Consider the following 21,609-nt stretch of genomic DNA (forward strand, 5'->3'; position numbering starts at 1 on the left):
ACCCCCCCCCCCCCCCCCCCCCGCCCACCCCCTCCCCTGCAACCCCCCCCCCCCCCCCCCCACCAGGTAGATTTACACTCTGTCCCTGCAAGCAATCACTGGAGTCACTAAACCTGCCAATCAGATCGCAATAGTTTGGAAATCAAACCTCGCATAGTGTTTTTTTTTTATTTTTTATTTGCTTATGTCAGGCTGAGTTATGTTTTTTTTTTTTAAATGTGTAACCCAAATGCATGACCTTGTCATCATCTTCTCTGTTTTCTCGTAATCCGAGACCTTCACTGCTGAATATTGCTCCACATAATCCTTGAATCAAAATAGCCGGCTGTTTCAAATTGTGCGTGGGAGATTTTGGATTGTTGACGCCTAATTATATGGTCCAATCCTTACGTAACGCTGCATCTGCTAATAAATACATCTACATACTAGTATATTTATAGCCCCATTTTAAGATTAAATCTAATAATACCAGCAGGCATGTTAAATTTAAAAGAATAGATGTTTTTGCGGGAAAGTTTTTGAGGTTTATTCATTTGGAAAATATTCCTTCTATCACTGCCTGAAGTAAAAAAAAAAGCAGTATTTTGATTAAGGTTAAATATAAGGATATCTTAATATTAAATAACTAATAGTAACATTAAAGGAAATACATATAGTGGAGAAATTAAATTTAAGATTTAAGCTTTTAATGCGAAAAAGTTGATTCTAACCAGGAAATTTCTTTATTCAAGCTTAAAACTGGAAAGTAAAACCAACAGACACATTAAATTTAAATAAATTTCTGTTTTTGTTAAAAAGAAAAAGAAAAAGTTTGGATTTATTCATATGGAAAATATTTCTTATATCATTAACTCAAGTAATGCCAAATATTAAAACCTCTTATTACAGAGAGTGGAGAAATTAACTTTCTCCTTCAATTTTAGATGAAAAAAGTTGAATACATATTGGAAGAAAGTGGCAAACTGCATTTAATATTAAGATATCACATTAACATCCAGTACTTTACTGGGTTTAATTTAATTTGCGTTACATTTTAGTTTGAACACTGAAAGAAAGTGAAAAAATATATTTAAACCCTTTACAGGGATATAAAATAACGACATAAGCTTAATTGAAAACTGTTAGCATGAAAAAGTTGATCATGACCAGAAAAATATCTTCACTAGTTTAAGTTTAAACTAGGAAGAAATACCAATAGGAATACTAAATTAAAGGATGTTTTTTAGGTTTGTCCATCTGGGAAATATTCATTCCATCACTGCCTCAAGTAAAAAAGATGGATTTTTATTAAAGTTAAGTAGAAGAACCACCAATATTAAATAATGAACAGAAACATTAAGGAAAATACATATAGTAGTGAAATTTACTTTTTCTGTTAATCTCAGATTGGAGAAGTTTAATCCAGATTGGAGGAAATCTGGTCTTTAGTGGATAAACTTGGATGTTTAATTAATGAGTTTAATCAAGATTTGTTTTAATGTTAGTTAAATTTTAGTGTGAACATGGAAAGAAAGTGGAACTATAGACATATAGCACTATAATCGAAAGTTTTAGCATGACAAATTTCATCATAACAAAAAAAATCGTGCGTTTTGCATTTTTACAAACAATATGTGAAATATGTTAACATTTATTTGGTACAGCAGGTTCTTGAGAAAACTTTAAGCTTTGTTCAAGAAGTAAAAGTCGTTAAACGTTTAAACTCATTCTTAGAATACAAGGAAGATTTAGATTTAAAATAATCTTTTAATTAGATCAGCTTGTTTCATTTAACTGAAAATAATAATGTTTTAAGCCTAATCTGAAAGTTTTTGGACGAGTTGAAGCTCTACTGTAACGCCAAAGTTTCTCCTTGAAAACTGAATATTGATTTGTTTACATCGTTTTATCACCTTTTTAGAGATTCCTGTCATTTCCCATCAGAAATCAACTTCTTTGTTGCATAAAAACTATTAACTCTGTATCTGCCAGGGGTATGAATAAATTTGAGCTCTACTGTATATATTTTACACTTCTAAAACCTTTAATGCAGGCTTACCTCAAGAGCATACAGCAGCTATAATTATTGTACTCCTCGAGTTAGAGAATCCACAAAAGTGCTTAGTTGCAGAGCTCAGTTCGGGTTTTTCTCTCCAAGCTTGCATGTTCATTTTTTAGGACGGCATGTGCATGAAAATTCATATTCAATGTTGCAAAGGCTGCGCTTTTTTTTTTTTTTCTTTTCTTCCCAGGAAGCAGATCCTGATGAACAGCTCGTTTGTATCTGATCAAAGATGTTCTTATTCAGCAAAACAAGAATGTATAATTTGCAGATTAAAGCAATGGAGCGCGGTGAAGTTGTTGCCAGCCAGCCGAAATGCGTAGTTGCCAAGATTAAGAGAAAACATTCAAAGACAACCACCCATAAAAGCATATTTAACAATTTGGTCCCCTCCACATCTGTGTGTGTTGTAGTGCCAAGCCGAATAAGCTCCCTACAAGTTAATCTAGTCATAAACAATTTCTTTTAATGCGCCCCGCTTTTTTAATGGGCTGAATAAGTCGAGATAATTCAGCTCGACCCTATAGGATCTGGCGTGGTTTCAAGCGCGCTCATTCATCCTTTAATGGAGTGTTTGGAAGAATTTTTGAAAAAGAAACACTGGCCTAATGCTTAATAGGCACGCCACATCAAAGATTAATATCCAGAATGCCATTAAAATCTCAAGGACGGGCTGGAATGATAATTAGAAAATGCAATCACAAGTATCAGACTGGATTAATTGCAAGGCGGGCGCTTCCCCTGACTTCAGCAACATTCGTGTCACACTTATGTCACATTTCGTACCTACAGAGAAATGTAGCTCCAATCAGCATGATTATGGCTTTAACACCTGGGAAACTACAACATTTGGACTCTACTGGACGTGTAACACATACGCAGGGCCGGACGAACGCTTTTTGGGACCCTAAGCTGATTTTTATTTGGGAGGCCCCACATACTAACCAGATGCTTTATTGTTTCTAAGCTATCAACTATCATCATCAACTAGCATCATTTTATCATACCAATAACGTCTTGTTATTGTTGTTAAATTTTTACCAAGATGTGTACTTTTTGATGACTTACATGTACTAAAACATATCATAATGACAAAAGTACTTTAAATACCCCAATTTAAATTATGTAAATTATTTACAAACTCCTGACCTAGCAAAGACATTCAAATACCTTATTTTTAATTCTTAGAAATAAAAGTTTTGTTTTTATTTGTATGTTGTTTCATTTAAAACATTAATGACTTCTTATTTAAAGGTTCTGAACAAAAGTGCTGAACTGACTTGGGCTAAGTTTACACAGCAGGAAAATCCAACTTTTTCAAGGCAGTCTAAATGGACCAATTCTGATGTTTTTATTTATTGTTTTTTGGGTTTTACATTTTATTTTGGATATTTAAAATGTTTTTCCAGTTCCAGTGTGAACTGGTTTGTACAAAATTAAAGTAAGCAGACTTGCACTGCTATGGCATTATCAATATATTTATTGAAAATGGTCTCAAAACAACAATATTGTTTATCGCAGTAAGTACTGGGACAATTTATCATCCAGCAAAATTTGTTACCGTGACAATGCACTTTAAAATTCAGATATATCCACCTGTTTTCAAAGTGTCTTCTACATTTCTGACATGAGACATGCGTCATAATTCTGGACCAGAAAAAGTTGGACGCTGTAAATCAGGAAATTATGAAAGAAGTTGGTCACTAAAATGCATTATAATCCCACAACTCTTAGCTCTGACTACATCTCCTCAACAGACTTCTCCACAGAAACTGCAGTCAATGCTCCACAAAAGTCCGTTGGCTATGTTCAAACTGCAGGCCTTATTAATGTTCAGTTCCAGTTTTTTTATGAAATCAGATTTTTATGTGCATGGTTGTTTATACTTCTATGCAACTTGTGTGTGATCTCCTGTGTGAGCCGCAAACGACCTGACAGTGTCTGTCCCGCATGCGCAATGACATCAGTGTTTTGCCAACTGCCATGAAAAGGAAGCAGAATAAGAAATGCTCAGTGTTTGCAGAAGTAAATGTAGATGCTAATGGAGGAGCTTATCTTACGATTTTTAAGTTGTTACCCAACCAGAGGCAGGACAGCAACAACTTATTCCTTATTAACGTCCGCCATAGTTGTTGTTTTTCTTTTGGCTTGCGCGTCTCAGGATGCAGAATAGTGACATTTGTTGAGAAAAAAACAGGATTGGGTCACTTCAAGCTGCAGTGTGAACGTAACCTAAGTTGAGCTTCCTTTGTGTTGCAGTTATCTTGTGACGATAGTGTTGGCTCCCATTGCTGAATAAACTTTTAAATCAATCCAAAAATGGCTTCATTTCCATTGGTATTTCCGTAAACAGAATGTTGCTTTGTGACGTCTACGTTCTTCTACGTATGTGGACTGCAGTAAAGTCGTAAACTGTTCACACATAAGTCTCATTGCGGTCATGTTTAATTAGTAGTATGACCAACCACACACAACTAAATAAATAAAAATGAAAACTCTGAATTGAGTATCAAGACCTGCAGTGTGAACTTGGCCTCAACAGTCCCAGAGTTTCACAGAGAATGCTTTTCAGGATAAATCTCCAACTTCAGCCTTCACAAATGGCTTTAAAGAGAGCAGAAAGATTTATTAGGATTAACTCCCAAAAGACGGTAAATTATGCATGCACACCCAAATTACCTGTCAGGGGCCATTCCTGCTGGGGATACAGCCTTATAGTGAGGTCTTGGAAGAAGACTGCCAATAACAGAAAACACCTAATCTGCAGACAAAACCTTGGGCAGCAACTGGGGATGATTTTTGGTCATTTTTGGTCATTCCTTATATGCTCATGTGGATTCACAACTTTTTTGATGTGGGAACAAAAATCATTGACTTTTCCCTTCAGTTAAAGGAAGTAAAATAGACTAGAGCTAAAATTACAAGAAGTCGTGAAAAGAGGGTAGAGATTAAAAATGAGATTTCCTGTGAGCAACGCGATCCATTTTCACATGTTAGAGAAGCTGCACACTGCAACTGGGTGTGAAACGAGAAGCATAAATAAAACGTGAGTTTGAGGAATAAAATGTAGGGTTGTGTCTGGGTTTTTTTTCCCCCTCACATCTGATGCGCTCAACTCTCAAAAATGCCTCTTTAAGGCTATTTAAGTGACTTTGAAGTAAGGGTAGGCGATACAAACTTAAAGCTTTATTGCGATATTTTGGGGTACCATTGTGACAATAAATTAATAATATATATCGCGATAGACACATTTATACACATCAGTATCAACAGATAACACATCTGAAAGATTAGTCAATAATTTCAGAAATGCACAGAATTCTGGGAGATGTGGCACCGACTAACTTCCTCACTCTTTGGTTACCTAGCAACAACCTGTTTGTAAGAAGCAGTTTAAAGTCCCCCAACCCCAAACTTTGGTTACCTAGCAACGACCTGAGTTGAGTAACTTGTAGTAGTTTATGGTTTCTCATAACTGCTTAAAGATAAAATACAACAGTGTGGAGTGAAAACTGTGGACAAAACAGTAAAGTTTCAAGGATTTAAAACAAAAAACAAATGAAAAACTATTTAAATCTACTGATCTAAAATGGTTATATCAAAGGACTATTTTATGACTCTTTAGTCCCACAAACACAATTACTGCTCTTAAAAACTATTTGTAATATGCTCAAAGAAGTCACTGAATTAACTCCATTTAATCATATTATCAGAATTATTGAAATCTATTGACGTTCTCATGGAACAGTGGAAAAAACAGTAAAAATAACAATCCTGACAAAATGTGGACAGTTTTTTAAAACATAATTTGGAATTTATGACGAGAAATCTAAATTATTACTATTCTTTTGACCTGTAATTACTGAAACATCGATGTGTACTGATGATTTTGATTTACCAATTTCTCAAGTTTTGACTTTATTATTGTGATTTTACAATGTAAAGCACTTTGAACTTTGAGCACTGCCTTGTTGTTAAATGTGTTATAAAAATAAACTTGATTATCAAATAATGAATGAAAAAATTAGGCCTCCAAGCGGTAGACATATGTTGAATAATTGTTCCTGTCTTTTATGAGGTTTCCATCAGTTTTAAAATTCATTACCAAAGACAAAGCATTGACATTTTTATGTCATGGAAAATATACTTGTTCATGGGCTTGTAAATCATATTTGAATATGTTTTTCATTTATTTTTGTATAACTGAGTATATTTGAATTTAGACGAGATTCCAGCATCAGATTAGAAACTTTAAGGCTTAACGCCCTCATAAATAAATCATGTGAAAGACATATTTTTCCTTGGTGTTGTCATATTTTCTCCAGCTACTGATTTTATGAAGCACAAACTGATGTTACGATTGAATAAATTTAGCCTGAAGCTTGTGGATACAAGAGTATTTTTGTGCTATAATCTGCACGAAGTGTCACGAAGTCCACGCTAACTGCAGTTCTCTCTCTTCACAGAAACCTAAAGGACACGAGTGAAAGGAAATACAATGCCTGTTCTGCCAAGGCTACCTTCCAGCTTATTTCCATAATTCACAAGTCATTCCGGACATTTCCCTGCCGATTGGATACCATGATAGGCAATCAAGCTCTGCTCCTGTTGATGCTCTATTTCCTGTGGCCCAGTACTGCACTGCCTTTCATTACTGGGAATATTGGGAATCTGTTTGGGATGCCAGAGAGTGATGGGAAGGTTCTTCAGCGTTCCAAACGGGGATGGATGTGGAATCAATTCTTTCTGCTCGAAGAGTACACAGGAAATGACCATCAATACGTTGGCAAGGTAAAGTGTCCAAGTGCATTGTCTGCAGAGTAATTATAGCTGGTTTAGCTTGTTGGGCTAGTGTTTGATGTAATTGGGAGGAGATGGATGGGCTGCCAGAAGTCTTGATTGTTACGGGCAGAGCTAACTGGAGCAATCAGATCCACATGAGTGCATACCAATGGCCTCTCTACCTGCTTTCCAGCGCACTCCTAATCCAGTTAAAAAGTACAGTTATACTTAAAATCAAGCTTCCACTGATTCAACACTGAAGAATATCATCTGGTTTCTACTATCCATTTCTCTCAGGGTATTAAAGTATAAGTTGGAGAAAAGTTACATGTGACAGGGTTCTTGAAAATGCTTGAATGTTAATTAGGCATTCATTTCTGTATAAAGTCATTTATACAAAATTATTGTTTCAAGCTTCACAGTTTTGTAATAAAGTGCAATCTAATGCTTGATGAAAAGCCTACATTTGGAAAATGTTTACAGTCGAAGCTAGATACTCAATGAATAGATATATAGTCTTACTATCTCAAGTTAAATTAAACTAAACTTTTCTTCTTTTATGTCTATTAGAATCACTCAAATCTATATGCTAAATGTTTGAAAACGTAGCGGTTTTCAGGTTTTATTTTATTTTATTTTTTTTTTGCCTATATTGTCTTTTAGTATTTAATTTGAGCAGGGCTGTTATTTATCTTAACACGGTTTGTTCTGATTGTTTCAGTGTCTACAACAAATAGAGAAAAGAACAATGTAATATGTTGTGAAAACTTTTTTTTTAAATTATAGTACAAAAAGTTCATAGGAAATTCACCAGTATTTCACCCTTTGTCAGTTAGCTTAACACATGCGCAAAATCCGCTAACATTAGCACGAGTTAGCATACAGGAATATGTCCCGTTTTATACAAAAACATTCATCAGATAACAAATGACGTGACTTAGTAGTTAAATAATATCTTCAAATCTTAAAAGTCAACAACATATATCGATTAGAAGACATATTTACTGACCTGTGACAGAAAAGATGAGGCATACATGTTGAGCTTCTGTTAGCATTTAACAGGAAGGTTTATTCTTCTGCGTGTGTCCATAAGCCTTTTCTATGCAACCAATGCGACAGACGCACCCTAGTGGCTGGGTGTGGAGTAGCACCGGATAACTGAAATTAACACCTGGATCTCTGACTACCTCACAAACAGACTACAGATTGTGAAACTGAAGGATTGTGTGTGTAACCAGGTGGTGAGCAAAACAGGAGCACCACAGGGAACTGTACTCTCACCACTTCTTTTCACTCTTTACACTTCAGACTTACAGCACAAGTCAGACTTTTGTCATCTACAGAAATATTGAGATGACTCTGCAGTCGTCGGCTGTATCAGAGATGGACAAGAAGCTGAGTACAGAGATCTAGTTGACCGTTTTATGGCATCTTCTTGAAATGAGATGACTGTAGGTTTCAGGAGAAACAGGGTTACATCTAACCCTATTTTCATCATGGGAAAAGAAGTGGAGGTGGTTGAGGACTATAAATAGGTTTCGCTTGGACAACAGCGTGGACGGGAGATTTTTTTGAGGAAGCTAAGATCATTCAAGGTTTGCAAGGTTTGAGATTTTAAAAGGCTCAACAAGGCTGGTTCTTTAACGGGGACGACTGGAGGTGACGACGCAAAAAAAACATTTTTCATAAAACTAATGAAATTATGGACAACCTTGACCATGCTCTTCATGAGACTGTCTTAGAAAAACAGTGTGTCTTCAGTAAGGGAGTTCTGCAGAGTCGTTATAATACAGACCGCTACAGGAGATCTTTCCTGCCAACAACTTTCACTATCTACAATAACTCTAATATGAGTTACAACAAACATTTAATTTTTCTTTGGGATCAATAAAGTATTTTTGAATTTGAATTCTGATTGGTCAGAAGTCAATAACAAAACACTTGTCTTTTCCAGCAGCCATTGTACTGTACAAATCAGAGGTAAAACCAACTGACCAAATGTGCTGCAGCTCAGCTTGGGTTGCCAAGTAACGGGCTGGTCTTTGCGGGGGTTGCTAGGTGACTGGCCAAGGTCACTAGGTGAGAGGGCAGTGTCTGCTGAGTTTTCTGAAATGGCTACTTTTCCAGACACGAAAAAACAAAAACTTTTTTTTGGTGTCTGCACTGCTTAGAAGCAGTACAGACTCAAATGGAAATGTACAAAAACGTACAAATTAGCATAATACGTCCCCTTTAAAACTGTTTTGAAGGGGGCATTCTCTTGACCAGAAAAACGAGAATTTGTCTTTGCAGTGAGGTCTTCATAGGTCAAGAACTTGTTCCACGAAAAAATGTACTTACTAAAAGTACGATAAGGAGGCTGGACACATTATCAGCACGAGATTCAGCTTTGAGATCCAATTTAAGGACTACAACCGATCCCAGAGAGTTTTGGGACAACTCTTCTCATCTTCAGTCCCGGAGATCAGAGTGGGTCCTGTCAGCTCACCGGCTCACCGTAAAGACAGGCAGCATGGTGGAACGCCGCCGTTATCAACTCGGAGAGGGAAATGAGGCGACTGTCAACACCCAATTTTCTCAGAAGAAGGCTTGCTTTCATCAGGCACCTCAGTCTCCGGAGAAAACAAGTGTCTCGTGAAAGGGTTGAGTGGAGAGGGGTGGGGGGATGACAACTTCCTCTGCAGAAACTATCATCCTGATGTGGGTGAGGAGAAAGGTGCAGCGTATAATAAACAGAAAAGAGAGACAAAATGGAAAGGAAGAAAACATATCAATCAAAAAAATATATAAATTCACTCTCTGATATGTGATGATGCAGCAAAGCAGCTGCTGTGAAGTATAAAAGGAGCCATCCGGTGAATCATCAATGACTTTTCCTTTTTTCCCCAAACTCTTTGATGCCTGTTGGCATCCAACTTTCGTGGCAATCACATTTGCCGTCTCTGCGCTCTCCTTGTGTCTAAAGTCATTAAACTGTCAGAACTTCATGACGGTTAAATAATTTACAGGTGGCGGTGCTGGTGAAGGCTCTGTGCTTCGTGTTTTACAGGCGGAGGCGTGGCGATACGCATCGGTAAATCTAACAACAGCCACAATCTTCTGCCGGTGACAGAGAAACAGAACGACTTCATAGAGGAAGCACGAACACAGGAAGAAGCATATTATTTCACTGACAAGTTCAATAATAGCAAACAGGGCGCACTTTGGATTTAATTGAGTCTATTCAATCTCTTAAAACATTATGACTCATCTTGAACTGAGGAGTATTCTAATTTTGACTCCATTTTCTGATTTCTCCCAGTGGCTATCACCTTTCAAGGCAGCCAGATTGTGAGATTCTCGAGATCATGATCACAGAGAATCCACTTTACCTCTCCAAGCTGTAGAGAGCACTTATATGGATGCCTTTGTTGCAACTTATTCAGATTTATTATCTATATGGGGTTTTGAATAGGCATCACCAATAATACACATGTAATCTACATAAATCACAGCAGACAGTCTTCTAGTCCACAACAGAATACATTTTATTTTACTACTTGTTTTCCGGTCTTTGTAGTGTAGAGCTACAAAATAAAAAATAAAAAATGAGAACAGCCTGTTGAATATTCAATGTTACATTTATTTACTGACATAAATTTTTTTTTTTTTTACATATTAAAAGAAGGTCAATTTTGAGTCAGTAAATTGAGGTTGTGTTCACTTTAAAGAGTCGTTCAAATGATACTTTTTTAGAAACGAAAAGCCATTTTATTTTAATATAGTTTTATTTTAATTGTTTTTATGGGTGAAGTTCACAAAAAATTAAGTTAAGTAAATAACCTCGGTATGATCTTACACAAAAAATTATACGTATAGTTTAATAAAATATAAAAATTCAAAATATGTCAAATACCCATGTAGTTTTTACAGTTATGTGCAGTAACATGTGTTAGTGTTATTTGTAAATTAGAAACAAAATAAATGGAAAATGTAACAAACAGAGAAAAAAAGTGGTCAGTGGTTTTTCATATTTACCATTTACCACTTGAATTTCAGGATGACCGCCATTTTTAAAGATGTCCGCCATTCTTTAGCAATATTACCCATTTTCATAACTTTATGCTACATCATGTGTATAATATTGGTCATCCTACCCATACAACATTAAAGTAATGATATGTAGCCGAATCAGAAACGAGGACTTTGCTGTTTGCGAGTCTCACACCAAACGTCAAATGGAAGAAGACGAAGACGAAGAAGAAGAAGAAGAAGTGTGGCTCAGACTGATTAGCGTTAGCTTCCGATTAGTGAACTCATCTTTTCGGTTAGCTGTGCCCACCACTGGCAGTAACTAGTGCCAATTTAAACGCAAACATATATTCTCCCTTACAAACACGGCGGCCATTTTGAAAACTGTGCAAAAAGATCAAAAAAATATTTTTGATTTCAATGATTTAAAATATATGGGCTATGATTTAACACCAAACACATTTATCTTTTGCACATTTTATTGCAATTAGATAAAGATACACTTTCCATGACAATCATGGCGGCCATTTTGAAAAAAAAAAAGATCAGGAAATACAATTCCTGTTGGTCCAATTATGTATAAAATACATAAAAAATACATAAAAAGTACTTGTTCGTCTGGCAGATTATTTTAATTACAAGATGTAAGTGAAGTAAGTTGCCAGTGAAGCTAGTACTTTTCCCATCAATATTAATTATTGACATAAAACAAGCTCTGATATCGTGCTGAAACGTTACATGTAAGTTAGTTTTGTCTTATTTGAATTGTGCTAAGATATTTCCACTAGAAACTAGACCAAAAAAAACTCTGTAATATTTTGTGCTTTTGCAGTATTTGACTTTGACCAAAAGGCTTGGGTTGGGGACTTTGGAGTAAAGGTGAAAGACTAAAGATTTATCTGGAAAGCCAATTATCTAAAATTGACTCATTGTTTGGATGATTTTATAGAAACTTTGTACTTTTAGCGTCAAAACTTGAACTTACCCTCAAAGACTGTAAACTTGATTAAGAGAAGAATATGAATTTGATTCATTACAGTGTTATTTTTAAGGAACATCACGTCTTTCCTTCGCCCGTAATTGCCCATTACATAATTGACATAAATTATACATTACATACGTTGTGTAATTATATAATCACAAAGTCGACTGCAAGAAAGAAAGAAGCGAGACAGAAAAAAGAAAGTAATGAAACTGCGAAAGAACTCATGTTTTGTACAAAGCTATCAAAGCTTTGATGGTCTTCCACATAAAGATCACTTAATAGCCTTTTGCAGTGCACTGTGGGAAACCTTGTTTATTTCACATTCAATCAAACCTCTCCAATCAGCCTTTGCACGCTCGCTAACTGTCACTTGAGGTTGATTTCTTGATTATGGCAGTGAAACTAGATGTAAAGAACTGTCAGTCTTTTATAGCCCTCTGCTCAGCTGAAAGGGAAAGCGGTGCACTGCTGCTCCACAATAATGCTTATCGCAGCGTTCAAAAGACACGCCGTTTTCAGGCTTTTGCGTGCCGAATGCTGCTGACAGATACCAGAAAATGACATAGACAAACAATTACTCATTCCGTTTGTAGGATTTGCAACCTTTAACCCTCTGCTTTGTCGCAGCTGTCGTCGTGATTAAAAGAAGCACGGCGTATCTTTTGGTCCACTCATATCCTATGCAATCAAGTGCAAAACCACCCTCCCATAAGAAGAAAAAGGAAGAAAAAAATCTCATTTTAACATACTTTGAGAAGGCCATTAGTGAGTGTGAGCACTGTGCTGTCTGCAGCTGCGGTGGCCTACTTCTTAAGCGAGGCTGTGAAGTGTGAACACTTGCAATGCTGAGCAATACAGCCGCAAACTTTGGATTCAGGAGCACTGGAGTGGTGTGTTTGAAGTGAGCTAAATCCTATTAAATTCTTGGTACACTGCATTGTGCTGTGCCTTGTAAACAAAATGTGCTGGCCTAAATTAAAATATTCAAGGTAGCTTGCTTTGTTGTGCTAATATTTGGACAATAAGCATCCAGGGGAATTCGGAAAGGAAGGCCTCGTTTGATAAATTTTTGCGTAAGTAATGGAAAATCGTAAAGCGCATTAAGAGATACGGCGAGCTGCAACTTTAACCTGCAGATGTGACATTATAGCACAGTAAAGAAACACAGCCCAGGTCTTAAAAGGCGCAGGGAGAGAGAGGAGAAAGAGTAATTATTCTGCATCCATTCTGTGCTCTATTTTGCTATCTCCTCTTTGCAGCAGCGAGCAATGCTTACCAGAGACCTGACAAGAATTGCCAATGATTTTTTCCTGCTTTACTGACAATTCCTCAGTGTTTGTGCAAAGCGATTTAACTCATCAAGGCTCTCCTCTGTGCTTCTGTTGTAAGGCCTTGAAGAGGCTGTGTTTGTGCAACGGGGCCTTGGAAGACGTGCCGCTAAGTCTCTGCAAATATAGTGCGGATGTGCTAACATTTGATTTTCTAAGGGGAGGCTGTGCAAAAACACTTTGTGCCACGCTTATTCAAAATTACCAAGGCGTTTTTTTTCCAAGCTGTGCAAACTGATATAGATTTAAGTCATGAATATAGATTCACGTGTCAGAGAAGAGCCACACACTTTGGTTTGTAGCCTTTAAAGCGAGGGAGTTTTGAGTTTTTGTGGTATTATTGGATAAATCTGTGTTCCTGGCACATGTTGAAATATTTCATGCTATCACTGTTTGCACAAATGTTCCTTGTTTGCAGAAGCTCTTAGTGAGAAATTTAGCAAGCCAGAGGACAGAAACTGGTTATTACCTAAATGTTTGGCGTTCACTAATCAGGCTACTGACAGGTGACATTAACAACAGAAAATCTCTTCATCATGGCAGCTGTTAGCCGTTAGCAGGTCGGCTAAGTCAGGCAGCAAAATAAGGCTGGCAGGGTTCCAACCCAAGCTAGAAAAATCTGGAACTTAATGATATTTAAATCCATTGGCAGGTTCCACCAACTCAAATTTAAAACTATTTAAGACCAGAATGAATGGAATTTAAGACCTGCGTCCTGGTAATAGATGTAAAAAAACGAGCTAGCTTGCTACATGCTAGCTAGCTAGCTGTAGCCTCAACCGCCTCGAGTCACAGCAGTTCGGCTAGGCTAATATGTCACACTCAGACATTTTGTCTGCACAAATTGTGGAGCATGTAGCAAAATAATCTGCAGCAGATTTTCTAGATTTTTTTAGATTCATTATTTATTTTCTAATATTAAAATCCATTTGTCCATATACAGGGTTTCTGCAGGTTTCACCAACTTAAATTTAAAACTTTTTAAGATGATCATTAATTAAATCTAAGACTTATATATCCCACTAAAAAGCTAGCTAGCTACCAAGGGTGTGTTAGCAGCTAGTTAGCGTTAGCCTCAACCACCTTGAGTCATAGCAGCTCGGCTGTGTCATAACGTGAGGATACGCTGGATTTATTATGTTGTCCTGTTGCTCAAAATTGGCTTTGCTGGTAAATATGTGTCTTCTACTTTTAGAGTATTTTTTAAATTTTCCAAATATTAGCTCAATTATGTTTTCTGTCATATTTATGCATCTTTTTTGGCTTATTGTACTGGGCGCATTTTGCACTTGTAAAAAGCGTGTGAGTATTTACTGATCACACTTGATCACATTTGTTAGAATATTTGCACCACATGCCTAAAACGTTACTGCTTTACAAAGAAGCTGCATCCATTTGTAGCCAAAGCAAACATTTATTGTTTTGGGCCCAGCTTGACGCATCGATCTTTGATTTGACCACTAAGCCTACGGTGCAATGATGACTAAAACCTTCATGTAGATGAACATGTGGTACCTGTGCAGCTGTTCATGAGGTCAGCTGCAGGAATTTATCAATATTTCACATTTGTTCAGACTTTTTTGAGTTTTGGAAAAGGAATAAACTCTATCCTGATCTTTAGTGTTTAACCATTTTGTTTCTATTATTTTCCACCAAATCTCTTTGTCTGCAGTGCATTCTTAATGATAGACCCGACACTTTGTCGCATGTTCAGTTTCTTTTTATTTGTGGCAAATTGCATCCACCGGTTAATCAGTTGCTGAGAAACCCACTAGCATCTTTAAATATTTTATTTAATACAAGCAGCATTATAACTGCAGTCAATAGCTGTGTTCCCATTACAAATGTTTGCAGAGTTAGGCTATAAAATAATATCCCAAACTTTTGACATCTCATTGAATCCATCATCTGAACATGGAAAGACGACATTAAACTTTCTTTGTAATGTTAAAAAGTTCATTTGGGTGTGAAAACTTTCACCAACACTATTTAAAAATACAAGTTTCTCCAAAGACTGACGGATGTTTTTAAGGAAGCGTGTTTGCTCCGTTGGTAAAGTACAGGCGTCTTTGATGGCTGCTTGTTTGTTATTCTCATATTCATTTTTATTTTACAGGATTAGCAACACAGACAGGGAAATATGGTAATGATCACATAAAAAAACCAGTGCAAAATATAATCAAAAGCTTTAGAGGGAGAAAAAAAGGCAACTCCTGTGGTCTGAAATTCTTCTGGCCTAATTAAGAAGAAGTCTGAAGAGTCCCAGTTCTGAATAACGTTGATGAAATATGTTGCTCTCATGTTGCCGAAGAGATCAGCGTCCTCCTACACGCAATACCCAAGATAAACATTTGGTTTCAAAGTAGAGGATGAAGGATTACTGTTGAATTATGAGTTTTTCAGAGGGAGAAGGTGCTTCTGTGTTTGTTTCTCATTTATTTTTATGTGGTTTGCATTAACAAATACTGCATACTGTTGCATTTCTAGCGCCGGCTAATTTGCAATTCCTGTCCTCCACGTTTTTTCTTTTTATCTGGAATGAGAAGCCTATTTCGGGGGCAAGAAATTCATACGAATACTCTCCTACCTGCTTAAATTGTCCCATAAATTATAGTCAATAACAGCAGGAGCTTTTACATCCATAGCGTCCCGCTTTAAATCCTTGGTTCACTGGCCTAAAGCTCAGGAGGGAATTCAAATTCACAACAATGAATAAGTAAACATTCAAGCTGACTGATATTCTTCTTTAATAGACTTGGAATAATAGGGTTCATCTGCATGAAATTTTCTTCAAAAACAGAGCCAAATCCCGCGTATACTGCTCATTTGAACTTGACGGCGTCTTGTTTTCGAACGTCGTCCTCGTTCTCTAATGCCTCCCTGGGAACGGCGGCGGCCCGGCTTGGCGTTGCGTTTTTCTGATTTCCATCCAAAAGTTGTGCTGTTGGCATCGCTCCTTCCACACGCAGGAGAAAAAAAAATAATTACTTCCCCGCGCAGCATGCAGGCATTAATATTAATAAGCTGCCGAGGTACACTCCGCGTCCCTAACTCCTTGTCATTTAAAATGTGAGCCCATGAGATAGTGCTCTAAATATATCTGCTGACAGATCCAGCGCAGTAATGAGCTTGAATCAAGTGTCTGTCACAATATGGCGCCATTACTCCTCGCCGACACCGCCAGGCTCCTCAAGGTGATCGATGGGTCAGAGGTGACTAATTTTAGCAATTGTTGCTCTGGGTCAGATTTTCCTCATTTTTTTTAAAAGGCCCAATCTGGGAGAGAAATCGGAGCATAAATTGACCTTGAGTAATGAGCGATGGCGCCCTCGCCGCAGTGGGAGGCGAAGATTTAGAGACCGAGACCGATTCCTTGGTGGGTTTACATCATTATTTCATCGCTCACAAGGGGTTTCTATGGAGCCTTAATGCACCACCATGAAACAGCTGAGGAATATTCGAAACGATTTGAAAGGACGTTAAAACATTTGAATTAGGCATGAGTCGCATGAATTTCTGATGATAACCAAGATTATCAGAATACCGTAAGTAAAATAAGTGAAACTTTAATTAGATAGCACGTTTTCAGGTCCTAAACCAAGAGAAAATTAGTTTTGGCACAATATGTGTGTGTCAAGCCCAGAACAAAAGGAAAAGACACTAATTTTGACATTAAATTGTAACATTTTATTGAACTAAAATGGAACATTTCCAGTTTTCTGGGCGTCTGTTTCAGATTTGTGATGCATAAAAACTGAATTCTGCTTTTCCATGTTTGGAGGCCTGAGTGGTCTGGAAGGTTGATACAACAAGAACAGATCTTTAATGCATTTGGTGCTAAACCACTGAATAATTCATAAACTAAAAGAAGAATTTAAAGTCTATTATCTGAGCAACAGGGAGTCATTGTAAGAACTTTAAAATTGGAGTAATGTGCTCTATTTTTGCTTTTTTTTTATAGGCAGATCTGTGAAGACACTCGTACAGTAATTATTTTGACTAAAAATAAATGCATGAACAAGTTTCTCAAGATCTTCTTTGTAAATTAATGCTAGAAATGTTCTCCAGGTCATAAAAGGCTGACTTTGTAATCGTCTTTATGTGCCCTGAAGGTTCAAGTCTATCATTACACATTAGCTGTCGCTCACGACCAGTCTCTCTTTGGGTTCAGGTTTTGGCACTGTGCCTTATAACTGCTTCAAAATAACAGCGTGGAGGGAAAACAGGATAAAGCAGGAAAGGTCCTACAGCCTCGTTACGCCACTAGGCTGCACGGAAGAGGACCAGGGTCACTGAAAAAAATAATTCTGACTTTTTTCTCAGAATTATACATTTTTCTCAGAATTCTGAGATTAAAGTCAGAAATCTTTTTTTCCAGTGGCACTGATCCTCTTCCATAAGTTTGGCAGTATTTCAAATACTTATACCAAGAAACTAAGAAATAATTATCAATACTGACCGATGTAATATGTTTATATATTTTTAAGTTTTTCAGCCACATTGTCCAGCCCCTAAACCAACTTTGCTTTAAAAAGAGTGGAAAAATAAAACTTCCACAACTAAAACTTCCACCTTTCAGTCAGACAGAATTACTTTCTAAAGTTTGTTCTCTGTATTGGACAAACTTGTCTTCTGATTTCCAGCTGCACTCCAACGCGGACAAAGGCGACGGCACCGTGAAGTACGTCCTGACCGGAGACGGGGCTGGCACCCTGTTTCTGATCGACGAGAAATCCGGAGACATCCACGCCACCAAGCGGCTGGACCGGGAAGAGAAAGCCATGTACACGCTTCACGCCAAGGTCCTGGACAGAAACACCAACGCAGAACTCGAACCCGACACCGAGTTCAACATAAAGATCCACGACATCAACGACAACGCGCCCAGATTTGACAAGGAGGTGTACTACGCCAGTGTCCCTGAAATGTCTGAAGTCGGTGAGTCTTTGGTTTGGTTCTGAGGGGAAATTATTTTTACTACAATAAACATGCAGATTCATGCAGATACACGGTCCCAGTCTGAGCAAAGTCACTACAAAGCATGAATTCCTGAATAGGGCGGAAAATCTTATTTTCACAGTGTCCTCTTATTTTTAGAGTATACTGAAAGTTTGTGGTTATGATTCTGATTGACAAATATTGCTGTTTTTGCATAAATTGCAATTACTTTTTCTGTATAAATTTTTTATTGTGCTGCTGGTTCCATTATCTAAAAAATATATATTCTCATGAACAAGATTATGAAGAAAACAGCAGTTTCTGAAAACACACCGGACATCACAAATATTGTCCAACGTAAACATCAGGTTGACTGATATTTATGGCAGCATGTTATGGTCAATGTTGACAGAAAAAGTTAATTTTCACCAAAAAAACTCAGATGGAGATTAATCTCAAATTTTCTAGAAAAAATAGGAAATAGGAAATGTCTGGGCTTCAAAGTTGAAAATTTGCAAGAAAAAGACAAATTAATCTCAAAAATTTGTAATATTTTAAACGCATAAATTTCCAAGTGTCTGAGAAAATATCTAACTTTTGGAAAAATTTTAAAAATCTTTTCTAGAAAATGTTTATTTTTTTCACATAAATGTATTTTCTTAAAACTCAAAGTTTAGAAAATCTGACAATAATTTCAAAGTTAAAGTGAATAGCAAAAATAACATACTTTGTTTTGTTTTTTTATTTAACATCAATAACTGAAGTTTATCGTGAAAACAATAAATTAAAATCATAAGAAATTTTTCTTGATAAATGACAACATTTATCAAGAAAACAGCAGCTGTAATTTGTTGTAATGGCTGTATGAAATGCAAATCTATGACACTTAAAATACAGTGTGAAATATGACAATGTTCAGTCACTAGAATGACCACTACAAAGGTAGAGTTGAAACAATTAATCGTATTAATTGTGATTAATAAATTACCAAAATAATCGTCAACTCATTTAGTAGTCGATTAATCGTTAGAGTGTAAAAACTCAAATAATGTCTTTTGTTGAAACAACATATTCAGTCAGAGCAGTAATAAAGTCAAAACTATACAAAAAATATTTGCATTTGTATTTAAGATGAAAATACTTTTGTCTGTAAATCAAAGAAAATCTCTTTTAGAAGAGAGTCAGGCTGGACTGGTAGTTTCAGCTTCACTACAGGAATATGCTGTTGCTTTCTAGTAACTAAGAAAGCATTAAGTGATTAAATGAAAAGTCTGTGGAATGTGCCAATTTTATAATCGATTAATCGTCAGAATAATCGATTAATCGTTAGTTGCTGCCCTAAAATAGACAGAAATCTGCACAGACGTACCTCAAAAGTGTTGCAGACAAATAGAACACCATTCCATTTTACAGGAAAAGTATTTTGTCACTCATATTGTGATTAATATTAATAGAAACTACATCAAAGCTGCCTAAAAGTAAGTCAGACTTTTTGCCATATTATTAACTTTATCCCGTCAAAGCCTGGGTCCCTGTAAGTTTCTTGTACCAGAAAGTTTGCGTTAGATCCTTTGGGCCCTGTGGATTTGCAGGATGGTTTCGCCTTGCTTCCCGCAGATGCCATTAGATTGCATCAGATTTGGATTTATTGAGGTCGAGGGCTTGGATGAGCACCTCCGTTCTCTCTTTCTGTTCTTTGATCCCTGCCTGCACCGTTTTGATGATGGCCCCCTTTGCTTTTTGGATGAACTGCAAATCCTAGGCAAACAGGACATAGACGCTGCTCATTTTACAGCCCAGCGGTCATAATGTTATGGGTGGTCAGTATAGACTGAGTAGAATATGGTAAGTGGGAGTGTTGCAATAAGCAATAAATCAGTTAATTGCATGATAAATTAAGATGAACTCATTTGCATGACGTAGAGTTTTTCTCTTTTTTTCTCTCTTTCTACCAAAAACTGGTAGAAACAAAATTCTTCAGTTTGGTGCTTTGGTCTCAACTCGCCTTTTTTTGAGGGACAATTTTGTTTACAGACACTTCATAATTCATTTTATTTGTTCTGTTGTTTTCTTTAGTCATTTAAAATGTCTTCCAGTACCAGTGTTAACCCTCATCGGCCAACTTTGTGGTACCCTAACTCCGCCATACTTTGAGCTACCTGACAATTTCCAATGGTTTCTGAAAAGGGAGACGTAAAGCTTTAGAGCCAATATTGGGTTATTACGGTAATTTCATTCCTGCTGTTGCAGGGAGTATGTTTTTCTTTGGTTTACTCTGATGAAACGCACTTTTAATAGACAGTAAATTGTGAAAATAACTGCTAGAGATTGAAAGTTGGAGAAATGGGCAAACATATTTCCTCAGGACATTTAAAGAACTTAATATAATTAAAATAAGCAAAAATATCCAGGTGGAGACTTGAAACTTAGGCCTTAAATAGTTTCAAAACAACAGTATTATCATTTATTGCAATAACTTATTGTCCAGCTTTTATCGTGACTTCATGGTAGGAGTTTTAAAATGCAGATGAGGCAAATTACTGTGATAAGTGCAGCTTTTCTGCAGTTCTCTGACTGCTATGTTTGGTCAGCCTCATTGGGCATTCATAATAAGTAACGCCATTTGCCATTTTTAATAGGCAGCTGAAATATTGAAAGTTTAGATTGTCACAGTCTTTCCAATTAAGTGTTTGCTTCATTGCACTCCATTCGAATTCAAGTAATGGGAATAAATCGGTTGGCTTGAATATAAACAAAGCTTATGAAAATAATGCATGCAAGCTGAAATCAATCCTCAATTACGAAGCTGCAAATTAATACACAGGAGCAATCAGGGGTAAATCAAAAAACCAATTGCCTTTATGACAAATAACAATACTCAATTTGGAATTCATAAATGGGTGTCCTCAGTTTTCCCAGCTGCACAGGCTGCAGGGGAGAGGTGTGTGTCAGGGTCACCGCTACTCATCTGTGGACTAATAAGCTGCCTCACATGTTGAAACTGAACACGTTACTTTATCAAGGCAGCCAGCCATGGAGAATCAGCAACCCCCTCTTCCCTTTACGCTATCGGTGGAGGAACTAAGTGAGACAGATGTTCAGGGGATCATTAGTATGCACAGAGACAGTCAGACCCAAACAGGACATGGCAGAGGTCTCCTGAATGCCAAGGACAGTATGTGCAGTGTGGGTTGCTGAAACGCTCGGCTGGATAAAGCGGGGTTTATTACTGAGGCGATTTCCGTGTTTGGATGTCTAAGAGGAGCTGAGCTCATTGTGAGCTTCAGTTATTTGGGTTTTTTTTACACGAGATTCTGATTGTGTGGTAACCTTGAGCAAAAATGGCGGGATGTCCGATTTGTTATGGTTGTCAAAAAATATATACAAAACAAAATGGTTGTTTTGTTTGAAATTGTACAGCATTAATTTTGAAAATACACAAGCCACTGAAACAAAAGATCAACTTGAAATGTTCTCCAAAGAAGAAATCCTGATAAACCCTGAGCCCAAAACAAAACTGGAAA

General features: G+C 36.9%; 1 protein-coding gene and 1 long non-coding RNA gene across 2 annotated transcripts in view; one reads left to right on the top strand and one right to left on the bottom strand.

Annotated features, from left to right (window-relative positions):
• Nucleotides 1-8,663, bottom strand: part of LOC103140504 (uncharacterized) — a 51,958-nt gene extending 43,295 nt beyond the window's left edge. Inside the window, exon 1 of the long non-coding RNA XR_476512.2 lies at nt 7,833-8,663. This is a non-coding gene — a long non-coding RNA (uncharacterized LOC103140504). The remainder of the gene's footprint in view (nt 1-7,832) is intronic.
• Nucleotides 1-21,609, top strand: part of LOC103140505 (cadherin-10-like) — a 39,731-nt gene that overhangs the window by 1,047 nt on the left and 17,075 nt on the right. The window contains exons 2-3 of the mRNA XM_007555686.2: nt 6,508-6,832; nt 17,791-18,085. Coding sequence (XP_007555748.1) covers nt 6,623-6,832; nt 17,791-18,085 — 505 coding nt within the window. The 5' untranslated portion in view covers nt 6,508-6,622. The remainder of the gene's footprint in view (nt 1-6,507; nt 6,833-17,790; nt 18,086-21,609) is intronic.

This window comes from Poecilia formosa, unplaced genomic scaffold, assembly GCF_000485575.1.
Source record: "Poecilia formosa unplaced genomic scaffold, Poecilia_formosa-5.1.2 Scaffold72, whole genome shotgun sequence".
In the NCBI taxonomy this organism is placed as follows: domain Eukaryota; kingdom Metazoa; phylum Chordata; class Actinopteri; order Cyprinodontiformes; family Poeciliidae; genus Poecilia; species Poecilia formosa.